Here is a 20,916-nt window from a genome sequence, read left to right as displayed (position 1 = left end):
AAAAAACGAAAGTGGGTTCAGGGTGGACACTTACCTTCCAAAGGATCAAAGGTCTGCCTTACTCTGGGGTGATCTCTGTTTCCTGGTGCACAACCACTTTGGTAACAGACATATCAGGGTGCTGTTCTTTAGCCTCTTTAATGGCCTGAGCCAAAGCCTGGAGAGAGAAGGAACAATCCAGGCTTCTTAAGTAGAACACTCCTCTCCCCAGAGACCCCATCTTTGTTGAGTCTTTGTAAAGTTTAAATAATTTTAAAAGGAGTACAGTCTAGACCTGCTGTATTTGAAAAGTCTTCTGAGATCAAATCTGTTATGATTTGGCACAATACAAATAACATTCACTTGAACTGAATTACACAGTTGCTCTATGAGTTAAGAAGACTATAATAACAGAATAAATATATGGCAACACATAATTAAACCAGTTGCATACAGCTTTGAGCAAAACAGCATTATTACAACATAATCTAGTGTGACCAGTGAAGCATGAAAAACTTCTGCCCATCAGAAACTCTTCTTTAACATTCCTTACCTTGTCATGATCAATTTCAGTGTCTCCAGTGATGACAATTCTCTTTTCAATGCGAGTCTCAGAGATCCCCCCTTTCACCGTCTAAAACAGAGACATGACACAAAGAGAGAGTGAGAATGTGTATGAATTTGTACGTTTCTGTTCGATGGGCTTTGCCATCGCTGAGTGAATGTGTGTAAAAGGGTGAATGTGGCACATAGTGCAAAAGTGCTTTGAGTGGTCGGAAGACTAGAAAGGCAATATACAACTACAGGTCCACTAACCATTAAAAGGAATGCTGAATTAGCAGTCCTTGTGTGCAATTAGCGTGTTTTTACTGTGATTTTGTGGAGGTTTTTTCGTGATGGACGTCAGATAATATCCTGATGAGGTTTAAGTCACACTGAATGCAAAAATATGTGTATCATGTCTGTGTGTTCAGATTTGACTGATATAGCCTCCATCAGCTGTGTGTCACAGCTACTGCTGCTGTTGCTGACTGTGTTGGTAAGTGGACTAAATCAGCCACACAACAACTAACATCCAGTTGTTTTTTGAACACCGACACGTATCTGTTCCTTTCACCTCACACACCTATTTGCCTCATATTTTCAGGCTTACTTTCGTTGCACAATGAAATTGAGTTTCTGTCCATACTAAAAACCAAATATATATCTACCTCTGTACATTTCAGCAATACGCAGTTTAAACAAAGACATAATAACTTGATGTTTTAAAAGTATGGCTGGCAGTTATATATTTTTTAAATCTGATGAAAACAAGTGGCAGACTACTAGCAGTCTCCTCATTCTCTAGCAGGTACTTCAGTAGTGTGTTATGATATCACTGGTACTGGTAATTGAAAGCGGGGATCCATCACAGGATGGTGGTAATCAGGGACGTCTGGTATATATGGGCTAACAGGGCTAAGCCCCCCCTATCTTTTACAGTAAAGACGAAAAACTATTATTAAAAACCTTAGAACATATTGTTTTGAATTTTGGTAGAACCTAGAGCAGCACCAGCACCAAAAAGTGACAGAAAAAACCCAGGATATATAATATATCTTGGGCTAAATTTATTTAGCCCAAACACAGTAGCCTAAGCTTCCATTCACTTTTGATTGACAAGTGTCGTGACACGCCCCCTTCATATGCTGCCCATTTGGGCTAAATTTATTCAGCCCAAGCACAGTAGCGTAAGTTTCCATTTGACTGTGATTGACAGGTGTCCTGACACGCCCCCATTTGGGCTAAATTCATTCAGCCCAGGCTCAGTAGCGTAAGCTTCCATTGACTTTTGATTGACAGGTGTCCTGACACGCCTCCTTCATATGCTGCCCATTTGGGCTAAATTCATTCATTCACAACGAGCTGGTGAAGAAAAACAGGCATTCACTATCACGGATTGTGGACTATATTACATTTTGTGGGGACACAAGCTTGCCCTGCGGGGGTCCAATTAATCTCCCACTTCACTCCAGCAGCGACCAGTTCTCTTTGTTAGACAGTCAATTAGCTGATCACCTGTCAAACACACAGGTTGCAAAGTACACGTCTAAGAACACAGATTCTCTCAAAATGAGACAGGGCCTGGAGAATTTTTCGTGCTTCATATCTGAACTGCTGACCACAGATGACAATCAGCCACATCCAGATGCGGACACAGCTGCAGCCGCTGTAACGCCATGCAGGATGCGGCGCTCTGATAATGTGTCAGTAGCCGCACAGTGTGCTTTGAGAAAGCCAGGCACTTGTTGTCTTTGCATGTGAACATTACCCAATGATCTGCAGGGAGAAACTGAAAGGTGAGCTGATGGTGATGTACAGCAGTGTGGAGTTTGATATGGTGATTAACCTGTTTGCATCACAGAAAGGCCGTCAATGTGAAAGGCGTTTTAAATAAGGTATACCCAAGAAAACAACTCTCTCTTCTACAAATAATTATTTTTGCTTTGGTTTTATAGATTTATTTCTGGTACATGGTGCAAATTGTTGCTGGTACTTTTCTATAATGTAGTTGTAGCGCAATTGGCATGTGCTGATGTGTACAGAGGAGAGAGAGAGAGAGAGAGAGAGAGAGAGAGAGAGATTTTTTGGCATCAGGCCATTCTTTTGGGTATGTCTCCCCAGTGTTGCCGTAGAGCCCTTGCTATAACAAAGTACACAATGTTGTTGCTCTAACTTGATGTGATGCTGCTGTTGCTGCTGTGTGACATATTGATGAGTGTAATGCATTTGTTAGCCCACCCACCCAAAATCTCCACCAGCCGTCACTCTATTGATCTGTATTGACAAACTGTAAGGCTATTGAAGGCAGTGACGTGAACAGACCTTGGTGATCTGGGTGGTGGTGGTGGTGCTGATGGTCTCAGAGGTGATGGTCTGGGCACTCAGCAGCACTCCTGAGTCCCTCTCTGTCAGGCTGTCCACCGGCTGTGGGAGAGAGACCTTTTAAGTGTTACACAAGATTGATTGATAAAAAGAAATATACACAATTGTCCCTTATTAATTACTTGCTATTTGTGAACTGTGATTTGTGTAATTGTGAGACTTGAGATATGAATCATACATGTCCGGTCAAAGAAGCGCTTCTTCTTTAATTTGAGAAATGTTTCCAATTATAAGCTGTTTTATTCAGATTTAGTTTCTTGTTAGCTTTTTGGTCAATGAAAAAAACAACTAGAAAAGCATGATTATATTTCTCAAAGGTATGAAAAAGTAGTGTTTTGGTATTGGCTCCGGGTTCAATGTAAATGGTAAAATGTTAAATGGCTGCATTTATATTGCACTACAATTTGCCCCTTATTCACCCATTCCGATTGATAACAGTGTACTACCATGCAAGCTGCTGACCTGGCCATCAGGAGGAATTTGGGGTTCAATATCTTGCCCAAGGACAGTTAAATATGTGGCCAGGAGGAGGATCGTATCGCCAAACACCGCAATTAGTAGACAACCTGCTCTACGCCCTGAGCCATAGCCAAATGTATGGCAACCACGGCCTCAGGGCAATCTTTGGATATATCACCATTTTTACTAACTGAAAGTAGCCATGAATTGATCTCAAGAAAATTTGCAGAAGTCAAACAAGGGCCAAAACTTCAGACTTGACGAGTCCTCTACAGTGAGCATATGTAACACACACAAGCTTCAGCTTTACTCTGCCTTGCATACAAGATGAAACAATTTAGACCTATAATTGTATTTAATCAAGGACTGCAGATACTTATGAAATTATCTTTCTTTGTGTGCAATTCACAGAATTCCTCTCACCTGTGCTGATTCATATGTGATGGTCTTGGTCTCAGTGTGAACTAAAGGGATATCCTTGTTGGTCACACTTCCTCTCAGGGAGTTTGTGACGTCTGAGATGGTGATTGTCTGGGTCTTTAGCACAGGAGACTGGGGGGATCAGATAAATAGTCAGCAACAAATTCTCTGACTCTCAAACTCAATTAATCATCTATCAATACACAACAACTGTCAAATATTATTATACCTCTTAGCAGCAAGAAATTGAAATACAATGACACATTGCAGCCTTTAAAGGTTAAGATAAACAGTACACTAAACAATGTTTAGATTTTAAGTGAGAAATATGCAATGCAATAAGAGAATCTTGATTCATATTTGATCAGCACTGCCTAGTTTGACAGTCTGATCTGAGTTTTGTGTGTTATACTGGATGGACTCACAGAGTAAAATAGACAAAAAAGTCTTTCTCAAAATGGGACCATCATTTTCAAACTGAGTATAATGATGTATGGAAGAAGACATGGAACTAGAGATTGAGAGCATAAACTCAAGAAACAAATCAGGAATTTAGGCAACAAATAAATCATGTGAGAATTAGGGTAATTTCTCTCTAAGGCTCCATACTATCAGACTATGTTTTTGCAGATCATGGAGATGCCCCCTACTGGCCAGTTGAAGGAATGCTGGTTTAAGAAACTTCCACATTGGCTTAACTCACTACAGCTAACTTTACAGACCTGGAAGTTTTGTCCACTAATTATATACAGTGGAAGCCATCAGCAAGATGAGGTGTCTGCAGTAATATTAGTTGCATTAGCTAAATAAAAAACAGGCTTGTCATATTGATACTTAACATGTCAGTAGCAACTCTATAATGTTAGAGGTACAGTGGGTACGGAAAGTATTCAGACCCCTTTAAAAATTTCACTCTTTGTTTCATTGCAGCCATTTGCTAAAATCAAAAAAGTTCATTTTATTTCTCATTAATGTACACTCAGCACCCCATCTTGACAGAAAAGAAAAACTGAAATATCACATGGTCATAAGTATTCAGACCCTTTCCTGTGACACTCATATTTAACTCACATGCTGTCCATTTCTTCTGATCCTCCTTGAGATGCTCCTTCATTGGAGTCTAGCTGTGTTTAATTAAACTGATTGGTCTTGATTACGAAAGGCACACACCTGTCTATATAAGACCTTACAGCTCACAGTGCATGTCAGAGCAAATGAGAATCATGAGGTCGAAGGAACTGCCCAAGGAGCTCAGAGACAGAATTGTGGCAAGGCACAGATCTAGCCAAGGTTACAAAAGAATTTCTGCAGCACTCAAGGTTCCTAAGAGCACAGTTGCCTCCATAATCCTTAAATGGAAGAAGTTTGGGACGACCAGAACTCTTCCTAGACCTGGCCGACGAGCCAAACTGAGCAATCGTGGGAGAAGAGCCTTGGTGAGAGAGGTAAAGAAGAACCCAAAGATCACTGTGGCTGAGCTCCAGAGATGCAGTAGGGAGATGGGAGAAAGTTCCACAAAGTCAACTATCACTGCAGCCCTCCACCAGTGGGGCTTTATGACAGAGTGGCCCCGACGGAAGCCTCTCCTCAGTGCAAGACATATGAAAGCCCGCATAGAGTTTGCCAAAAAACACATGAAGGACTCCCAGACTATGAGAAATAAGATTCCCTGGTCTGAGACCAAGATTGAACTTTTTGGCGTTAATTCTAAGCGGTATGTGTGGAGAAAACCAGGCACTGCTCATCACCTGCCCAATACAATCCCAACAGTGAAACATGGTGGTGGCAGCATCATGCTATGGGGATGTTTTTCAGCTGCAGGGACAGGACGACTGGTTGCAATTGAAGGAAAGATGAATGCGGCCAAGTACAGAGATATCCTGGAAGAAAACCTCTTCCAGAGTGCTCAGGACCTCAGACTGGGCCGAAGGTTCACCTTCCAACAAGACAATAACCCTAAGCACACAGCTAAAATAACAAAGGAGTGGCTTTGGAACAACTCTGTGACCATTCTTGACTGGCCCAGCCAGATCCCTGACCTAAACCCAATTGAGCATCACTGGAGAGACCTGAAAATGGCTGTCCACCAACGTTCACCATCCAACCTGACAGAACTGGAGAGGATCTGCAAGGAAGAATGGCAGAGGATCCCCAAATCCAGGTGTGAAAAACTTGTTGCATCATTCCCAAGAAGACTCATGGCTGTAGTAGCTCAAAAGGGTGCTTCTACTCAATACAGGGCAAAGGGTCTGAATACTTATGACCATGTGATATTTCAGTTTTTCTTTTTTAATAAATTTGCAAAATTTCTACATTTCTGTTTTTTTCTGTCAAGATGGGGTGCTGAGTGTACATTAATGAGAAATAAAATGAACTTTTTTGATTTTAGCAAATGGCTGCAAAGAAACAAAGAGTGAAAAATTTAAAGGGGTCTGAATACTTTCCGTACCCACTGTAGGTCATTAATGTTAGATCCAGCTGTCAACAGTTAGACTGAAGTTTCATTTCATTCAGGAGTAGTACTTTATTACTGTATCTGTAGCTCTTCAGAGTTTAGCGAGACAGACTGTCAGAGGGTTAAAACTGGTCCCATTTGTCATTACGTGTGTATTACTATTACTGAAGGATCAGAAGAAGTTTTTTCATGTAGTTTGCCAAAATAACAAATCCAGCCAGACTGCCCTAGTGCTTGGAAACTGTTGGATGGGCATTGTGGCTTATGTCTTGATGATGATGATAATAATAATAATAATAATAATAATAATACATTTTATTTATGGAGCACTTTTTGTGATATTCAAAGACACATCACATAAGTTAAAATACAGAACATAACATTACTTTAAAAGAAGCAAAGCAATGGAATCTGTGCCAATAAAAAGTATTTATAGTATTACTTAACTAAAGTTGCTATGTTAATCATGTTATACATTTCCTCTATTTTAAAGTTACAGAATTGATTTAGAATCCTATTTCTTCCATATATATTTAGTAGGGCTGGGACTTTATTGCGTTAATTATGATTAATTATTAAAAATAAGGCGAGAAAAACGCAGTTAATCGCAATTTATTTTTGCACTCCAAACAGAACGGAACGTTGCTCACTGCACGAGTTCCCGGCAAACCCCTAATACTGATGCACAGGACACAACATGAGAAATGGAAACCGATGAGAAGTCGTTGCTGGGTTCGGTGGGCGGAAATTTTAGTTTTAAAAAAACTACCAGGTGGAAAACTGGATAAAAGCAGAGTTGTGTACAAATTGTGCAAGAAAGAATTTGCACTGGAGCACTTCCAGCCTACGCTACCACCTCAATGCCAAACATGTTGCAGCTAGCACAGACAACGCTCCTAGTTCGAGCAGGCAGTGTTGCCAATCCACACTCGACAAGATGACAGGGTTCAGAGCCAAAATGAGTAAGTCCACGACTGACAAATTAACAAACGCACAAAGTGGATTGCAGTGGACTGTCGGCCACTCTCGGTGGTAGAAGATCAGGGGCTAGAAGCTGTGCAACAGATAACGTTGTCTGACCTAACTTATGAACTGCCATCGAGAAAGACAATTTCAAACAAAATTCATCAGCTTTATGACACTGAAAAGCAAGCGAAAGTAGATTTATTGGAGAAATGTGTTTAAGACAGAAAGTTTACAAAAATTCCTGAAAAAGCTTGAATATAGCCAACTTGAATTTAAGTTTGTGCCTTGTGAACAATGCAATCATAATATTCTTTATTCATATTGCACTTTATGTTAACACTCAGTGATGAAACACGATTTTGTTGTTTAAGCTCATTTATGTGTCTATTTATTGATTCAGTCATATACCAAAATCCATTTAAATTGGAAAATGTTGCTTCTCGTGTCAAATATTGATATACGATTAATTGAGATTAATTAATTACAAAGGCTCTAATTAATTAGATTATTTTTTTTAATCGAGTCCCACCACTAATATTTAGTATTACATGTGATGTACTGTGAAAAGCTTTTAAAGTTACAGAAAAGAATGTATGGGCCTTTCAACCAGATATAATGATGACTGTGCAACACACACACATGGCACACAGTATAAAGGTACAGCCATGAACTGCATTTTAGACCAAGATAAGCCCCACCAACTAGAACTGACAACACTGCATTGCAGCTTCACCAAGTTCAGCCCAATATAAGACCAAATAAAAAGTTTGATTGTGCTAAACAGTGATTATCAATAACCTGATTATCAATAACCTGAATATCAATCCACACTCAACAACCCCACAAATGACAAAACAAGGTCCGCACTGCACTTAATATTTACCAGAGAAAAAACCCCACCTATTGCTGATCTCAACAAAAGTCAAACAAGAGCCTTGGTACTACCTCTTGAACTAAACTGTTTACCAGCTCAGTTTTGTCTTTTGTATCTAGTTTAGGTTGAAATTTGTGCTGTGCACGAACCAAAATAAAAAATTTTGTCACTTGCAATAAGCTCTGTGGAAGTTTTATGACACAAAATCCACCAAATGTACATGTGTAATATGTAATAGTGCTGCACTGTTTAACACGGCACAGAAGTGGAGAATTCACCTCCTGTTAGCCAATGGCATGCACAAGGCAGGGTTAAAGTTTGCCATATCATCCAAACCAACCTTGTCCATCTGGTCACAGACTACACCCATGTGGTGAATAAACAACCACCTGAGAAGAGGCCTGTAAAGGAGTGGTCTGAGGAGACCAGTGCTAGGCTCAGAGACTGCTTTGAGACAACAGACTGGGAAGCACTCTGCAGCCCCCACGGCAATGACATTGACAGTATGGCCCACTGCATTACGGATTATATTAATTTCTATGGGGAGAACACTGTACCCTCCAAGTTGGTAAGGTGTTTGCCCAACAACAAATCCTGGCTGCCCTTCGAGATTAAGGCCCTGCTGAATGAGAAGAAGAGGGTCTTTAGATCGCGGGACAAAGAGGAGTCCAGAAGGAACTCCGGCAGAAGATCAGGAAGGTCAGCTACAGGAGGAAACTGGAGAAGCGCTCCCCCCCAGATGTGGTGCTCTGCAGCACAGGTGCACCCCAGGGTGCGGTGCTATCTCCCTTCCTCTTCACCCTTTACACCTCAGACTTCCCCCACAACACCACACACTGCCAACATCCAGAAGTTCTCCGATGACACAGCCATTGTTGGATGTGTTTCTGAGGGGAACGAACTGGAATACAGGACTCATCAGGGACTTTGTGAGCTGGTGTGAGCTCAATCAGCTTCAGCTAAACACTAGCAAGACGAAGGAGATGATTGTTCACTTCAGGAGGAAAACATCCCACTTCACATCAGTGAACATCCAGGGATTGGACATTTAGGTGGTAAAGAATTACAAATTCCTGGGTGTTCACCTCAATAACAAACTGGACTGGACTGACAACACCCATGCTCTCTACAAGAAGGGCCAGAGTCGCCTCCACCTGCTGAGGAGACTGAGGTCCTTCGGAGTGTGCAGGACTCTCCTCAGGACTTTTTATGACTCTGTGGTGGCTTCAGCCATCTTCTATGCTGTGGTCTGCTGGAGAGGGGGCAGTACGGACAGGGACAGGAAGAGACTCAATAAACTGATCAGGAGAGCGAGCTCTGTCCTGGACTGTCCTCTGGACTCCATAGAGGAAGTGGGTGAGAAGAGGGTGTTAGTTAAGCTGACATCCATAATGGACAACACCTCTCACCCCCTACATGACACTGTGGGGTCCCTGAGTAGCTCCTTCAGCAGCAGACTGTTACACCCTCGGTGTAAGAAAGAGAGGTTCTGCAGGTCTTTCATCCCTGCACCACCTGACCATGTTGTAGTTTCTGTTTTCAAATTACCATCATACCATAGCTTTTACCACACACCATAGCTTTTATATCTGTATTTTATTTTTATTTTTTCACTCAAATGCTGCTGTGACAAGTGAATTTCCCCATTGTGGGATTAATAAAGTAATCTAACTAACTTTTATGAATTTTTGATGCATGGCATGCCTCCATGGAACACAGAGACGGGGTGGCCAAGAACCGTAAAAAAAATAGTAATAATAAAACAATATATTATTCTATTATTGTAGAATAATAATAAATAAATGAATAAATTACAGGTAAAGACAATAATAAAAAAACAACATAGATGCAATATACAGCAACTGATGACATTAAACTACAAGTTAATGATTCTGAGTTTCTTGTGACTTTAGGCAACAATCTACAATTAAGCTACATGATGATGTTATATAGAAGGTGGAAAGAGCAGCCTCTAGCATATAGTAAAGGTTGGATCAGATTTATGCCATGTGGAAGTGACAGTGGTGACTTCCACACAACATAATGTTATGTGCATACCCTCTAGAGTCTAGCCATGTCAAACCATCAGTAAAGCCATGCAACTGTCATTCTGACAAAAGACCACAATTGTACATGTTCAATGTCAAATTTGATGCATTTATTATTTTTATAGTACCTAATAGCTAAATTAATACTGGAAAAGTCACAATATACCAAGAAACAGTAGACAATGAAAAGTTTCAGAGCAAAAAGTGCAGGCTTACAGATTCAGTATTATCCAAAAATCCAATGACACTGAATCATTAGGTCATACAGATCACCCACCAGCCTGAGTACATTTACTGAGCATGCACAGTCTTTTATGGATATATTTAGTTAAATAGCAGTGTTGACAGTAGCTAAGACACATTACAGCTTATGTCAGTTGCAGCAACATTTCAAAGGGTAAACATTATACTTTCCCAGAGTTTGTTTATACTGTCATACTTTGTTAAAATAAACAAATGGTCAATATTTCCATCATTTTAAAGGCTATGAGCATCATTTACACTGTGGAACATTTATATAGCCTATTATTAATTATGCTGAAGAATCCATGATACAGTATATCGCAATTAATTCTTAGATGGTTTAGTGTAAAGCCAACTCATTGATACAATAAAGGATACACCTTGGATTCAAACTTACCTCATGTATAATAATATCTTTTAAAACAAAACCTGAAAAAGTTGTCAGGGAACTAAAGAAATGTGTGGTTTATTTAAGATGACAATACATGTTAGTTATTGAGTCAACATACTGTTCTTTCTGCATTAACAAATGGATGGACCACAACAAAACTTCACCACATGTATTATAAGATTCTGTAGTTAATCAGGCTGGACAAAGATTTCAGTCTTTCCACCTCAACTGTTTAGGGTGCAATGTTCGGACATACATAAGCACACCAGATTTAAAGCTTAATATGCAACTTTTCACACTGAATATGTAAAATATATAAACTACTATCAGCAGAATGAGGATGGCAGAACCCTGTAACTTCTGTCACATAACACCAGCTGCTTGCAAAACTAGTGAATGCTTAGATCAACGGACAAGCCTTAAATATTGTCAGGAGAGCCTTTTTTGTAAGCAGGTCTGGGTATCATCGTAAAGGTCAGTGCCAGTACAAGAACTGAGTTTTGGTACCAATACAAAGGCAATACATTTTTAGTACTTTACTCTGTAAAACAAAGCCAACATTGTCAAATGTTAGACCATAACCATGGCCTTTCCCTAGTCTTTACCAAGTGTTTTGGATACCTAACCCTATCTCGATAGCCACATGCATATACTGCAAAAGAAATAATTTAAAAACATTGGTATCGAACAAAACTTCACGTTATAGTTTCATGTCGTAAAACATAACTGCAGAAAATAGGACTCCATTTGTATATCTATATACAGAGCAGATCATACATTTTCAGAAACTGCTGCCATATGGACCTGGCTGTTCATGAGCTGGGTAGTGGCTTGTTGCCATACAACAGAAAAGCAACATCAGTTAATAGTTTCCACAGGCTCACAGAATAACAAGGACTGACCCTACTGTCTGATTTTGGTACATGAATTAATCTGCTCCCAAACGTTCTCTTCTGTATTCTTTGGCATACGGACAGCAGTTTCGGCATGAACAGGAAGTGTTGAGGGCAGCGAGTATGAGAGCTGTGTCAGCGTATTAGCAGCAGCAGAGTTGAGTCAAGTCGGCCCGGGTCGAGTGTATGGGTTTGTAATACTGAACGGCCTCAGCACAGAGCCCACACAGCTATGGTACGTCCCGAGGGGAAAATATGTATTAGTGTCAGTCACCACCTTCACTGCTTAAAGCAAGCTTAGGTTTTGTCACAGTATTCGAGTGAGTTTATAACACCGTTTGGCTGTAATTCCTCTACTTTGACAGTTTGGTAAAATATAAGAACACGAGCAGATTGGAGAAGGCAAGAGCCTTTATCAGTGTTGGACTAATGGCTGTTTCCCTGGAGGTAGTATGTACCAGTGTAGGCCCGGTCCTGTCACTCTGTGTGGCCCGGAGCATCTTTTAACACCTGGGATACACTGCCTGTGTGAGAAGGACATGTACATTGTGGAACCTCTTGCTTTTAATTTTGGTGCCCACACAGCACACCTCATCACAGCTGCAGCGATGCTTCATTACTTCATTATTCTTGAATTTCCCTCGGGATAAATAAAGTATCCATCTATCCATCTATCTATCTATCTTACAGTCGCCAATTTCCGTGTCACGCAAGGTTCTCACCAAAACCTACTTCACCAATTTTCGTTGTGTAGGCCCCTAGCTTTGGAAAAAATAGTGTCACTCCAAAATTCTTACACTAGTAGTCAAACCACAGGACATTTCTGAATGATTTGATGGGTGGAAAATAATTTTACTGGAGGAAAATAACAGAGAGCATTGGATTTCCTCATGAGCTCTGCCTGATTCTGAGCTGGCTTTACCAACATTGGTTGTATAAAAGGTGAATAAACACAGACCAGAGGTAAAATTTTTGTGAATAGTACAAGGTGATAATTCTCTTAATGTTTGGTCTGAACAGGTATCTGTTGTGGAGCAATTAATACTCTGAGCAGGGTTAATCAAAGTTAATCAATCAAGTTAATCAAAGAGGTGAGACAGTTAATATACGTAATGGGCTGACCTTTTTAGGGAACAAAGACTGTATGCAATTGTTCAACAGCACAAACTTTCATGCCAAAGATCAGCATGTTGAGCTCTGTACGGATTTACTTCACTTCTTCGCCATTACCACTACGATAGTGGTAATCCCATTAAACTGAATTTAACAGTCAGAAATGTTACTATTATAAATGCTGCTGAGAGCCCAAGATCAGTCACACGTCTTTGGGCAGGATTTTAACAAGCTTTGTCTGTGTCAAAGAGAAAAGTTGCATATTGTAGCCAGGCAAACAAAGAATACCTTCAACAGTCATATTTTTTTTTCATTCTTTCTTTTTTTGATAAACAATGGTGATGTCATGTAAACAAGTACACCATGCCTTTAAGTGCAACAGCTTAATTTTAAGGCCTTTGAAGGTACATGCACAGCAGGACAGTACTGAGCTGACTATTCCGAAAAGTAATGGATTACATTTTTATTTGTATTAAATATAATTTCTTTACTTGCTATCGTTTTACGTTATCCTCACTAGAAGCTAGAACCTGTTGTCCAATTAAAAATTGATGATTACAGATTGCATGCTTCCTCATGGGTTTAGGGAATTCTTCTGTTAGAGTCATGAAACCCTTTTAAAGCCCACTGATTATGTAAAAATGTAAATGTTGTTACCGTTGTGCTGCACACCCATAATTTACCTATTATATGTAACCTTCACAGATTGAGATAGCTCAGTTATTGCCTGAACAACATTTAGTCTTATCTTCTGGTAGACTACATAAATCATGACTCTGATCTACAGCTTTATCCCATTCTGACATTACTTTATTATCCCACTATCGCATAATGATTGCATTCACATGGCTGACCGAACAATGGAGGAAGGCTTCAACTGTTTGCATTCAGAATTTCAATTTCAGTTTCAATATTTGTTCCCCTGCATGTTGCTGGAAAAGGTATAAAATTGCATTCCTGAGTAATTTCTTCACTTTCTTAGTACTTGGCCTGATTGTCTGCTGATAAGTGGTCCAACATTAACACAGGGCTAATGCATCAGTCACAGCACTCTGCTAAGCTGCACACAGATTCTTAATACTGTCTGAGAGCTTTGGTCAACTGACTGGCTATAGATGTTTGTTAACCATTGCCACATAACTGTTGAAAATAAATGTTGTTAGATTTTAGTTGAAATTTAACATGCAACTTACTACATTCATGTAGTACAGCCACTGGAAATGTACTCAACGGCAGAAAATGGTAACTCCTAACAAGAAAATATTCACAATGCAAGCACTACATCAAAGTTATTTGTATAGCCTTTTTGCTTTTTCTGTAGAATGCAAACGTGACAGTTGTATTATTTGGTTTCATTTATCAGAGCACAAACAAAAAAAGAAACTGTCACTTTACTGATTTCTTTAAGTGAGACAATGTAACTTTTGAAATCAAACTTCATTCTCTTACAAGTAAAAAAGTTTTATTCCTAAGCAATAAAAAGAAGCCTAATGCTTAATTCACTTTCTTGGTCTGTATGACCAGAAGCTTATGGTGGCTAATGTTAGCTTACGTTAGCAAAGGCAGATAAACAATGTTGTTTTTACATTCTCACATTCCCAACACATTCTCATCCCAGGAAGTCAAATACAGATTCTGCTTTGTCATACCCCCTTGGCATTATACAGACACACAACATTCCCTTTAGTGTCTGTATGAGACACCTTTTTAACAATGTTACGGATGAAGAAAAGGATCATGATTTGGGACTGAAATAGTAAGGTCAATTTGGGGTTCAGTATCTTGCTAAAGGATACTTCAACACATGGCGGGAGGAGCTAGGGATCGAACCAACAACCTTCTGATTAGTGGACAACCCGCTCTGCCTCTGTGGCTCCTTATGGAACTTTTAAAGTTTCATAAGGAAACTCGCCAAGGGGTGAGGCAAAATGTTGGTACTTGACGACCTGGAAATGAATAAACAAATCTCTTGAGCGAGAGTTGACTACACTGAATCAGTAACCATTGTTACTGACCAAATCAGTAGCTTTTTACAGTGGAGCTTCCCTGGTTACTGATGATAGTACGTCACTTCCTCATCATAAGTTCATTTAAAAAATGTGAATGCAAAAGAAATAATCATAACCTGATAACTCTGTCCAAAATAATAAGCTACATATCAGTGCTGCTCAGGTAAAGTTATTTACTTAGCTAGCTACAGCTGATAAAATTGACCAGTGACAGTTATCATATCAGGTGGAAAAACTGATCGGTTTTGTTTAAAAATGAGAAGACTGTTTTGCTTCCATCTGTTGTTCATTGTAAAAAAGCTTGACATCTCAACTGAACCGGTGTGGGGCTTAGCAAGGGTCAACTGCCATCACAGTGGCTGCTATTTAGCAAAAGTTACATAGACTCACTTTGAAGAGTAACATTTATTTTTGCATCCCCGTTTTAATCCCACCAGTATTTTGTAGGGTTTTTTTGGAATTGTCGTGGCCTAAAATGCCGATTTCATGACACCTTTAAAAAAGAAAATTGCAATGCTTCTTGCAATAATTTTAGGCATTGTTTTTACACAAAAATGCAGGAAAAAGTGAAGATTTATTTTTTATTTTTTGTATAATTCATGAAAACATTTAGGTCAACTTCCAGAGAATTAAATCGCTAATAGTTTGGTGGTGTATGGCTCAACATTTTGCATGGGGGGCTACTATGATTGGTGAAATTTACAATGATCATATTTGCAGAAAAGTTGTGGTGACTGGACAGAATTGCAAGGTCATGCAGAATTCATGGGGATTGGTTGAAGTTGCATTAATTGTTGTGATATTCCAACTTCGCAACTTCCTGGAGAGGCTGCTTTGACTGAACTGAGATACATGGAAGATGAGTAAAGTAATTGCGAAATATAGAACAGGCAGAAATAATGATTTCAAGGTAAAGGAACCAAACAGCTCTTTAATGAAGCAGTCTCTATTAAAGTCTCAGATTAAATGTTCAGGGATTTCCCCATTTATTTGTCTTCTAAATGAAGGCCAGCCACAGCATGGTTAGGGCCATCAACAGTAGCCCAGACAGAACGAAAGACATCCGGGAGTGCTTGAGCCTGGCTGGGTTTAGCTCACATGGGTTAACCAAGCTCCTCCCCTCATCCGGCACATTGATAGCCACCTTTAGAGTGTGGCTGTGAGCTTGCTCTTCCTGCTCTTCCTCCTCCTCCTCCTCCTCATCAACCCAATCAACCTCACCCTCATCTTCTTCCAGCAGGCAGTCATGTCTGTACAGCGGTGGTCCCCCTTTTGCTGGGGACAAACTACATGCTCTTACCTTGTGTCCAAATAGAGACTGCCTCCCTCGCTGTGCTCAGCAGCAGCAGACCAAGAGAGACAGATAACAATGAACAGACAAGTGGGATATGGTCAACTAACAGGAGAAAGAGGAAGGGGGATAGAGGGATGCGGAAATGGAGGGCAGGGATGTTGGCTTAGCAACACTACCCTAGGTGAGTTAGGGCTTCGTGAGGGGTGAATTACTACTGCTATATGTAACAAGCTGACCATTGTTTCCGCTGTAAATAAGCATCAATAGTTCAGCCAAAGAAGGGGGAAGACTATTAAATGATTTATTATTGGCAAAATGGCCTAAATCACAGAATATCAATCAGTATGACCAATAAGCCGTTGTCATTCTCAGGTTGTGAAATACTGACACTTCATCACATCCTCTGGCGTCTCATACAGATGCATTGTACCATTTAGCCTTTACCCTTTTCAGTATGAGACGCACCAGGCTTCAATGTAAACCCATCCACGTCAGGTGGTGTAGTAAGTGATAATGCCTGACGAGGTGTCCACTATCAGGAATTAATGGACGACATGGAGGCCAGAACCATCCAATGCACAGCCCATTAATTCCTGATTATGGAGTCCTCGAGGGGCATTATCCTGCTTATACCCTGGTCACTTGCCAAAGAAAACCACATTAGATCATTTCATATTTTCATGCGTTTTGCAAAAAAATGTTTTAACCTGGTAACACTTTAGGTCCTTCCTCATACCGTAAGAATCATCACCATCCCGTAAGTTTCTAATGCAATGAAAACGTTAAATAGGACACTAAATAGGACAGACCATAAATACGACTAGGCAACGGGGGATGTTTGTAGTTCCCTCTGCTCATAGAGCGCTTTGGCTCAGCTACCAGACAGAGCTAACGTTATGCTAGCAACATTCAAAGTCAATAACACTGTGTACGGTTGACAAACGGTAAATACAATTTCACAGTATGTTTAACAAGATAAGCTAGCTAAGAGTCACGTCACTGTCGTCAAATGGGACAGGACTGACAGAAGCAGCATGAAGTAGTGAGCAGAATAGCAGATGGGATGTGATGATCACTTACACAAAGTATCATTAAGTTCCGCAGGGCAGTATAGGGGCTTGTGTGTCACCATTGTGTGGTGTTCAGAGATTTAGATTACTTTATTAATCCCACAATGCAGAACTAAAGGACTACACCCAATGTTGTGAGATATGTTTATGAGATATACGGTTTTGTTTTCATTGTATTTTATTTTAGTGCATTAATTTAGAGCAATAAACTGACAGTTTCACTGGAACTACTTAGTAGGCGTCTTACATCAGGAATTAATGGACACCTAGTAGCCAGTCAGAATTGAGTATTCAACCAGACCATGGTATGAAGAGCGAGACAGTCCATAGACGGTTCGGGGAATGGATGGCTCAAACAAACACAGGACTTTCACAACTGGGGTTCATTTTCCATGTGAAACGAAGTAAAAGAAATGTGGAGTTATTTTGTTTCGCAGATATATTTCACATTAAAATGTCTAAAAACACTAGACCTATGTTATGTATGTTGTTCAGTTGTGTACTTAGATTTCTAAGGGTTTGAACATTGTTTAAAACATTTAAGATATTTCAAATCACAAACACGATTGCTGGATCCGATTCTGCCCATTATCCTGGTAAGTGAGGACACTCAATAACATAGTTTGTTACAATCGCATAGTAATAGTAATCATAGTTTGTTAGTGAACAATGTTTCACTTAATATGTCACTCACTTCCGTTGGGTTGTGGCTTTTTCCATTGTGCTGTGGCTTTTTAAATTCACTGATACCACCATATTGTCCCCTTTGCTGGGCTTGTGGTAAAAATAGGTGAGACCATGACTCTCTAGTGAAGCAATGCTGCACCTTGAGGCGTTCAGTGTAGCCACTCTACACTAATTGGTGCCGAAATAAAAATCAAGACGTTCTACAGGCGGTGTGAACAAACTGTCAGCCTTGGTACATGGGGCGCAAGCTCTACCAGGTAAGCCATCTGGGCGCCCCAAGACACGCTGCTTTTTTAGCTGCTTTATTCAGTGTTTTTACTGGTTTTAATGAGCGGGTCCGTTTGTTCTGGAGAGGAGGAGACCTCTGCGGATAATTTAGCCCCTGGCAGAAACCTTGTGAACAATGAACACTGAAGAAATCCTAACAGGGAGAAGCTGACTGCAATGACAGCAACAAAGATTATATATCGTAAACATAAATAATTTCACAATAATAACTACATGTCAAAGAGGCTTTATGGCATCCAAGTGAGGCTCATACAGGTGCTAAAGGGTCCTGTGTATGAGACATCAAGAGGACAAAGTGTTGGTATTTGACGAGATGGGATGAGAATTGGTGGGACCACTAGCTTAGTTACTCTGACAGCCACTGAAGAATTCTGTGGTTTGTAAAAAGATGGCAGGTGTGGACAGTGAGGTGGTCTAATAAGGCTACATCTTCAACAAAGCAGCAGTGGCAGGGGAAGGAAGGCAGGAGGGGAAGGGGGTGTGTTCTTGGGACTGCTCTCTGCTGCACTGTGAGAATAATGCATTCTTTGGCAGCTAAAATGCTAACTATTTTAGCAGTGCAAAGTCTCCTAAATGCCAAAAGGAAGGGGATAACGCCATACTGCCTGATATGGGCTGGCAAAACCATAATATGTCATCTGCACTGCTTTATAATGCAGAAACAGTCAGTCAATCACGTTTCATCTCAAATTACAGGAACTGGGGAGGAGCTTGCAATGAAACACTGCACATAATGGAGGTGATGGGGATTCAGTATTGCACAACAGGCAAAATATGCGTCTGGCCTGCAAGAATCTAACAGCTCAAGGAGAATCTTTTTTAACTGGCGGATGGTGATGCAATGTACGCTATTTCTATTTTTTCATCTTATATGTCATCATAATTCCCTGCATTCAGCAATAATACTAAATTACCAAAATTGCGCCTTAGGCTTTCAGCAAAAAAGTGCAGTTACGACAGAATTTTGAGTAATAAAAAAGGAAGATGTGATTATTGTGCAGGACTTTGTGTCTGGGAGAGAAACTGTGTCTTCAAGTTGTGGCTAGAGGAGAGCCGAGAGCCAGAGGGAAACACTTGATGGTTGGAGGACTGAAATTCTCTCTGACCTTCAATGTCATTGTCTGTACATGCAGGAAAAGACAGTGGAGGTTGTGGGGAAGAGGATGGAATTAGTGGGGGTTTTAATTGTGAAACAAGCCCAGACTTCAAAGGGGAAGAGAGAGGAGATGAGGACTGAAGTGACAGAGATACAAGAAAGAGAAAAACACATAAAGACATCCAGGGGAGGGATAGATACAGGAAGGAGGATTGGAGGATGAGACAAATGGAGGGAAGGGGGCGGGGTCAGTCCTCTGGCTACTAATCATTGGTCTTTAACTTGTTGTCTTGTGTTAATTTTCTCTCTTGTCTTGTTCAGTCTTTCACTGATCATATCAGGCACAAAAATCATGCAAAGACATTATCAGAATTAACCCGACCATGCGATTGATTGGCAGATAAAGCTGGATGACAAAGCTAGCAGTAGCCATTCATAGAGCAAAGGCAGTGGTAAGGGGGCATGGTGAGGGTTACAGGGGATGAGATCCAGGATTAGGCACCTACCCAGGTCCTAGTATGCTTCAAACTAAGTGGTTGTCAGATCGCTCAACTGCCCCATTAAATCCCCTCCTAATACACCTTTCTGTCAGGGTTTCAGTGGGTTGCGTCTATCAAGTTTTGATACTTTTCCACAACCGACATCAAGACACGTTCCGGCTCTGCCGGAGCTCATTGCGCCCATTCTACGCAGTCCTCAATATTCCACCAGAAGTGCCGCAGCATGTCCCAACTTCCCCCCTCCCCTCTGCTCAGCGTAGAATATGTGGCTGGTCTATTTTTGACAAAAGCCATAAGCCACTTGTGTCAAGCAGCAAAGAGCAGGAAGTCAAACACAGAAACGGCATAGAGAATCCAGTCAATTTTCAAAATAAAATACTACTTTTGCAGACTCCAGATCTCATTTCCCACCAGAATTCACTGGTTTGAAGCATACTAAACCCTTTAGGTTGCAGTCAAGCACAATCTGGTGAAGTTGAAGAGCTGTTGGCCATAGCCTCCTAGAGCCATTCTTTATATTGCTCTAAAGAAAAGCTGGACAGTGTTGAGTGTTGAACCCTGTGCCAGGAAGAACCAGAATAAAGTACCTTTACCTCAGACACACCACCAACTACTCTGTATGCATGTACAACTGTGGACATCCTCCCCTGAACACACATACACACATGCACATCAGTGAAATAGGAAAACAAAATTCTAAAGTGTCTTGTCTCTCAGTGACTGCAGTTACGCCATGCTAAAGGACTGTAATAAAATGGAGAAAGCCAACAGCACCACCAAATGGAGGATTTCTGTACAGTTCTAGATGATTAAGTGCACTGTCAACATATTCTTCATGGAGAAAAAAATATATATTTAATTAATATTTCATATTATATATCATATATATATAACAACAACAGCACAAAACAAAAGCTAAAATGTGCAATTAAAAGTTAATGTAAAAAAAAATTTGGATGAATTATTTGCATACTTTTCTAATGCAAGAGGCTGTTTGGCAGAGAGTGAAGGCTCTGGGAATGTAGCTTTGTTCAGGTCTTCACTGTGCCCTTATCCTTTTCTAAAAGTTTATTACCCTAACCTGAAAAACATAATCTAAACTTCAAAAATAACAATTTAATTTGGTTTTCTTCACAGAAAGGAATAAAATGCTGAGATACATGCCTACTTTACATTTTTGTAAAAAAAATTGAATGCCCCTTTTGT

At 40.3% G+C, this 20,916-nt stretch overlaps 1 protein-coding gene and 1 long non-coding RNA gene across 25 annotated transcripts in view; one reads left to right on the top strand and one right to left on the bottom strand.

Moving 5' to 3' along the window:
* Window positions 1-20,916, top strand: part of LOC127372058 (uncharacterized) — a 205,930-nt gene that overhangs the window by 33,281 nt on the left and 151,733 nt on the right. The window lies entirely within an intron of this gene.
* epb41a (erythrocyte membrane protein band 4.1a) overlaps window positions 1-20,916 on the bottom strand; it is an 88,612-nt gene that overhangs the window by 8,326 nt on the left and 59,370 nt on the right. For 17 of the 24 annotated variants that reach the window (XM_051415300.1, XM_051415293.1, XM_051415296.1 and 14 more), the window contains 4 exons: window positions 3,787-3,915; window positions 2,845-2,961; window positions 533-613; window positions 35-157 (listed from right to left, as the gene is read on the bottom strand). In XM_051415300.1, the coding sequence (XP_051271260.1) occupies window positions 59-157; window positions 533-613; window positions 2,845-2,961; window positions 3,787-3,915 (426 nt within the window). In that variant the 3' untranslated portion in view covers window positions 35-58. Of the gene's footprint in view, window positions 1-34; window positions 158-532; window positions 614-2,844; window positions 2,962-3,786; window positions 3,916-15,686; window positions 16,106-18,360; window positions 19,348-20,916 lie in introns of those variants that run through there. The other 7 variants (XM_051415294.1, XM_051415299.1, XM_051415306.1 and 4 more) reach the window with 5 other exon arrangements.

Source organism: Dicentrarchus labrax, unplaced genomic scaffold (assembly GCF_905237075.1).
Source record: "Dicentrarchus labrax unplaced genomic scaffold, dlabrax2021, whole genome shotgun sequence".
Taxonomy (NCBI): Eukaryota; Metazoa; Chordata; class Actinopteri; family Moronidae; genus Dicentrarchus; species Dicentrarchus labrax.
The sequence above is the reverse complement of the archived record's forward strand: the minus strand, read 5'-3'. Positions and strand labels throughout refer to the sequence as shown.